General features: G+C 35.6%; 1 protein-coding gene across 1 annotated transcript; it reads right to left on the bottom strand.

Moving 5' to 3' along the window:
* Positions 1–2,318: 2,318 nt before the first annotated feature.
* On the bottom strand, positions 2,319–3,563 carry LOC21397976 (F-box protein At5g49610). The gene has a single exon (XM_010110961.2). It carries the CDS (start codon positions 3,561–3,563, stop codon positions 2,319–2,321), a length of 1,245 nt encoding a protein of 414 aa, XP_010109263.2.
* Positions 3,564–6,119: the final 2,556 nt, after the last annotated feature.

Below are 6,119 nucleotides of genomic sequence, written 5' to 3'. Positions count from 1 at the left end.
AAATTACGGACCCGCCGCGTGATGCGTCCAAATTTTACGCGGCTCCACCCACTTAAGTCTCGACCGCAACTCCGAAGCTTCCTACCAAAACCATCACAGTCCCCAACCGATCCTGTAGTGCCCCATGAGGTCCTCAAGGTTTCCTTAAAATCCTCATCAGTCATCCAGAAAGGTTCAAACCGGAACCACTTCCTTTTTTTGGGCCCCCTCCCGGCCCTATTTCTATCCCGAACCAACTCCAACCACAATGCTCTATGATCACTATCGTAGAAATCCATATTGCGAACACCATAGTGTAGGAAGAGATTAATCCATTCATCACACCCCAGAGCCCGATCAAGTCTTTCACGTATATGAGCACCCCCTTCCTGCCCATTATCCTAAGTAAGTTTAGGACCTACGAAACCCAAGTCAACAAGATCACAGCTCTCCACTGTATCCTGGAATTGGTTCATACTGGGATAATATCTATTGTTTCCACCCTCCTTTTCCGAAAGAAAGAAGATTTCATTGAAATCGCCAGCTACAACCTAAGGGAGGTTAGAGAGAGACTTTAACCGTAACAGTAACGTCCAAGAGTGATGTCGATCACTCCTAGACGGATTGCCATAAAAACCGGTAAATCTCCACCACACACCATTGGGGAAGCGAACATGACAGTCAATGTGGGACCGAGAGTAGCTCTGTATATGAACTTCGACCTCTTCCTTCCACATGAGCATAAGACCTCCACTCCTACCACTACAGTCAACATAAAAACCACCATGGAAACCACATCTTCTCTTTACCGACTAGAAAGTAAAAGAACACATAATATGAAAAATTACAACACAATATGGAAACCAAATCGTATCTAAGCAAGTTTCCTAATGTGAAACTTAGAGAGATTATGAAAAGTATTCTAGAAAATTGAAATAAAAAATTAGGAAACTTGCTTAGATACGATTTGGAAAGATTGATTCCGAACTCAAGCAGATCATAAATTAGAAAATTAAAAAATAGGAGCCGATTTTTATTTTATAACCCCATGTAGATATGTATATAAATTTAGAACTTTCAATACGTTTCTTATATATGTATATGGATGAGTTTTCAATGGTTACGTTTTTATCGGTGGTTATCACTAAATATAGAAATCTGATGATGTGGTGTGATAAGAATCCAGGTCCACTAATTGTACTAAATTGTTTTGGTCAACTATATAGTTTATTTTAACTGTCAGATTAATATCTTACGGCTAAAATAATAATACTTATTGAAGTATAAATATTAGAGTAATCATTAAAACCATACCCATATATATATATATATATATATATATATGTGTGTGTGTGTGTGTGTTAAAGCCTTTGTATAGAATGGATATCCACAGGTATTGATGACTCTTTTTTGAAAAAAAAAATTCAAAAAACATATTTTTGAAAAGTTGTTAAAATAAAAAACATATTTTATTAAATGATTCAGTAAATAAATTATTTACCGGTAAGTAAATAATTCACGCCCAGCAAATAGAGTAAATATGTTATTTACTTTAATTATTTTAAAATATGTTAATTACTTAAAAACTAATAAGTTAGTATAGTAAATGGGATCACTCAAAGAATATTGTAAATGACAAAGGCCAAACTAATAAACTCTTCAAACTTCACAATGGAACAACTAATATAAATAAATAAATAAGCACACAATTGCCAGAGAAAGAATAATACGTGTCAGAAAAAGGATTCGCCATCTTATTCAACGATTATACTTGCAACTAATTACAAGAATAACAAAGTTTTTTATTGCAAAAAAAGTTATTGAAGAAGGAAAAAAAATTCTCGAAAAGACCTAAACTGAAAAAGAAAAACAACCATAGAAACTAAACAAGAGTAACTAGAAGACTGCAAAAGAGTAATGTAAAAAAAAAAAAAAAAAAAACCAATATATGATCAATATGCTGTTCAATTTTTTTGCTCAAAAGATCATGTTCCACTTATTAATCACAAGAACACAAACTTTAGACTTGAATACAAATACGCACTTTCAGAATGTCGGGCCTGTTCGTTTTGCGGTTTTGATTGAGAATTTGAGTTGACAGTTAGGTCTCGTTTATTTCACCGATTTGAGTTTTCAGTTTTAGGTTTTTACAGTAAAAAATTATCAAAAAATGTCACATCTAACTTTTTTGCTACAGAGAAAAGCTCTAAAAAAATGTCACATCTAACTTATGTGAGGAAAATAGCAAAATAGTTTGAGTTGTAATTGGATCTGTGAAACGAACGGGGTTTTCAGCTGATATACCTCTCTGCCAATAAAGTAGTAATGAATAATGCTGGCTAGATAGTTTCTCGAGACAATAGCTCTTCAGCATTTTGCCAATAGATAAGGCTGCTCTTGTACGGCAATACATCATAATCCTTGTATGACGACAGCTCACTTAATTTTCTCAACTCCTTGATCTTGGTGTCGTATAGGTACAACCAACGAGAATTCAAATTCCTGAAAACTATGACTTCACCATTTCTCAAGCTGCAAAGGGTAACAAGGTTTTGAAAATCTGGTAAGGCATTTTCCCACTCCCCGATCGGGCTCGCGCCGCGTGGCAGCAAGTAATTGATCGACTCGGCAAAAATACTAAAACTCCTCTGCCAATTTTGGCCGCGAGCATCCTTCAGAACCCAAACATCAAACTGAGTGGTGGTGTAACTGTACATGAAACAAAGATGGCCCCCCATCTCGATCAACGACATTCTGTCTATGCGAAACGACACATAATAATGAGGTAGGTAAGTCTTCCACGTCGTTTCATTGTAAACATCCATTGATAAGATGTAAAAGTCAGATTCAACATCCCAGTGCAGGAACTGCCCGATTGACACAGGATTATCCCAAGATCGGTCATATGCCTCATCTTGAAATGGCCCGGGAATTACCTTCCATTGGTTTCCAGCACAACCTAAGGTCAAAATCTCGAACCCGAATCGATTCGAGGAAATGTGCACAACTTTGTAATGCTTTTGATCATGAGGAGTGAACACTAGTGACAAACTACAAAATTGGTGTCTACAACCAGATGGGCAGTTTGGGATAGTAATTTGGCACTTGGTGACCATATTCACTACAAGAAATCTATATATTGCTCTTGATCTGTTTATCCTCAATATGCTATTTATCAAAATCAAACCATTACAAGTAGACCTGAATTGCCCCATCCGAGTCATATTGGCAAAGTGGTCTAGCTTAAATCCTAGCCCTTCATGATCTAACTCCAACAATTTTGACTTGAAAGTAACTGCAAATTTTTTGCGGAATTGTATCAGAAGTGAGGATTTAGATTGGAGGAAATTCTGGGCCATGAATTTGTTGTTGGAAATTGTCTTGTTCCAAAACTTGCACGTGTACCTTAACTCCTGAAGATCTTCTTGTGGAATTTTTGCAAATATTTGGAGCAAAATATGTTCATAAATGTAAGGAATGTTATGTTCGTAATCCTCATTATCTTCTTTTTCTTGTTGTTTGTAGCGTTTCAGCAGGTTAATCATCGTGTTTTTCTTCTTCTTCTGTCTTCTTATGTTTTCCATTCCTCGGACGATATTTTTTTCCCCTTCCGGTTGAATTCCTTGCACTGTTTTGAGGAAGAACATGTCGATAAAATTGCAATAAAACCTCGATAAATGAATAAATAATGCAATCTTCCGGTCCCTGACTTTTTTCTCTTCTTCTGATCGAATACTCTTGAAACCAAATATATACAAGGATCTTCACAAATTCTTTCTAGATAGCTAATTTTATAGCAAAATTTTCTTCCATGAATAACCATCATTCATCAACAGAAAGTTCATTGTATAAAATATTCCAAGTCAAAAGGATTTCTATTAGTCAACAGTCAAATAAATTTAACAGAGAATCACAATAATTCACAAATATAAACCAGATGCATCATGTTATACAATCACCATTGACCAGAAAAAAAAAAGGTGAAAATTCAAAAGCTTGGAAAGAGTCGAACGTACCTGAGGTAGTCGAACTGAAGGAGCGATTAAGAGTGGGTTAGTGAGAAGGATTTTTTTTCTCTTTTATATATATATATATATATATATGGGGAAAAGGAGGAATTGCATCCGTTCTAGTCAAACATGGTTTAGAGTTTTATATATAGAATAGCAAATACTTTATATAAAATCTAGTTCAGACTTAGATTTGGATTAATAGATTTGGTAATAGCTTAAATATGAAATTTAAATATCAAAAGACAAAAAAGGATAATTGTGACTTTTTTTTTTCTTTTTTTCTCTTCGGCAGAACCGGGCCTCTATAATACATGAGCCATCGATTTCAACAGGTTGATTCATTTATTCTTCACAACATAATCCAACGGTGTAAAAAAGCCTAGGGGTATTAAGGCGTACAAAGATAAGAAAAACACACAGTGCAGTCTTGGGAATGCTCGAAACAATTTTGACATGTTTTTTTACGTGTTATTCTTTCCTTTTCTATTTTTCTTTTTTACGTCAATGGTTGAATTTATCACTAATTTAAAACTAATAATTAATATCTAATTCGTTTGTCATTTAAATTTTGGCATTTTTGTGTCATGGATTCCCAAACTTTAAAATCTTTAGAACTTACATCCTAAACTCTTAATCTGTCGACACCAAGTTCCCAATCATTTGTTAGTATGGATGACCAATTTAATGAAATTCACGAATTTCTTGTTTTTTTTACCTGTTATAATAAATTGTTTTCTTGTCATTAATTATCATAATTATAAATATTATGTTAGGGCATTTTAACATTATTTTTGGAGGAAAAAAAATTAGACTTAAAAAAGGAGACCTACAAATATGAAAGATATCTTACAGGATATGAAAAATAGCCTAGTAGACTATCTTTTTAGTGGCATAAATGATAAATTCAAAATTGATGGTAGAAATAATATGGCCCGTTTACTTTGCTGATTCGAGTTTGTAATTCGAGTTGAGATGTGATTTTATGTGATAGTTTTTTACTGTAGTAAAAAAGTTAGATGTGACTGTTTCTGAGAACTTTTTACTGTAGCAAAACTCAAATTCTAAACTCGAATCGGTGAAGTGAACGGTGTTATCTTTTTTTATGAAAAACTCTCTATTTATGGAAAAAGGAAATTAAATTTTTTTTAGTAATATAACTCTCTATTTAATTTTCTATTTATAATATGAATTAAACTGGTTAGATCAAGGGTTTCCAGACCATCTTTCAAAAATAATACATCCCAACACACTGATCTCCATGAACGACAAACTAGAGAAACGACATGAAATAATTCCTTGGGAGCCAGACGACGGAAAATATATAGCAAAAGGTTGTTGTCAAAATCTGCCCACGGCCTAGAATAATATTCATAACAAGTTTCTTACCCGCTTCCTTCTGAGTGTTGTGACACCAAAGTCACTACGATCCAACGGTTAGATCGTCAGAAACACCTCTTCCCTCCACGGACGACGGCAGTGGCTCCATTTTCCGGCCACACTGTGACGGCTATGGTGGCTGCTGGTCAGGATCTACTGGGCGTCAGCTTCTGAGTCGATTGGTGGGGGCGGTGACATCCACGACGGCCTTGAGAGAGAGAAACGATGGCGGCGGCAGCGGTGATTCCGACCACCACGGACGGTGGCGTTCCGGCCAGAATCAAGCTGTAAAAATGGATGGGTTTTCTTCGTCTTGCTGTACTGAGTCCATAGGGACTGAAATCATCTCAATCGGAGGTCGGATGGCGGAGATATCACGACAGGAAAAATGGGTAATTTCGGAACTTCCGCCGGCGATTGAGGCTGATTCCGGTGGAGTTAGAGGTCGTACCGCATGTCGTTGAACTCAGCTCATTGAGATCTTTCTATTGACACCGGCGGTGTCAAAAACGGAGGTCGGAATCTCAACTTGAGTATTTGGCCATTGATGGTTTTGTAAGAGAACGTGAGAGAAGAGAGAGAGAGAGCGGGAATAAGAGAGAGAAAGTGAGAGTACCCTAATAATTTCACTATATAAAGTGTCTGATTAAGGTAAAATTACATGCTTGATCTTATCCTCAAATATTTTTTCTAAACAGATTAAATTTATACTGATTAGAGGTAATTAATTTAGCTCACGTAATTTAATCT

The sequence above is a fragment of the Morus notabilis genome, unplaced genomic scaffold (genome assembly GCF_000414095.1).
Source record: "Morus notabilis unplaced genomic scaffold, ASM41409v2 Scaffold1199, whole genome shotgun sequence".
NCBI classification, from domain to species: Eukaryota; Viridiplantae; Streptophyta; class Magnoliopsida; order Rosales; family Moraceae; genus Morus; species Morus notabilis.
The sequence above is the reverse complement of the archived record's forward strand: the minus strand, read 5'-3'. Positions and strand labels throughout refer to the sequence as shown.

What these genes read in the sequence shown, in the direction of transcription:
- LOC21397976 (XM_010110961.2), bottom strand. Translation starts at nt 3,563, where the DNA reads ATGGAAAACATAAGAAGACAGAAGAAGAAGAAAAACACGATGATTAAC.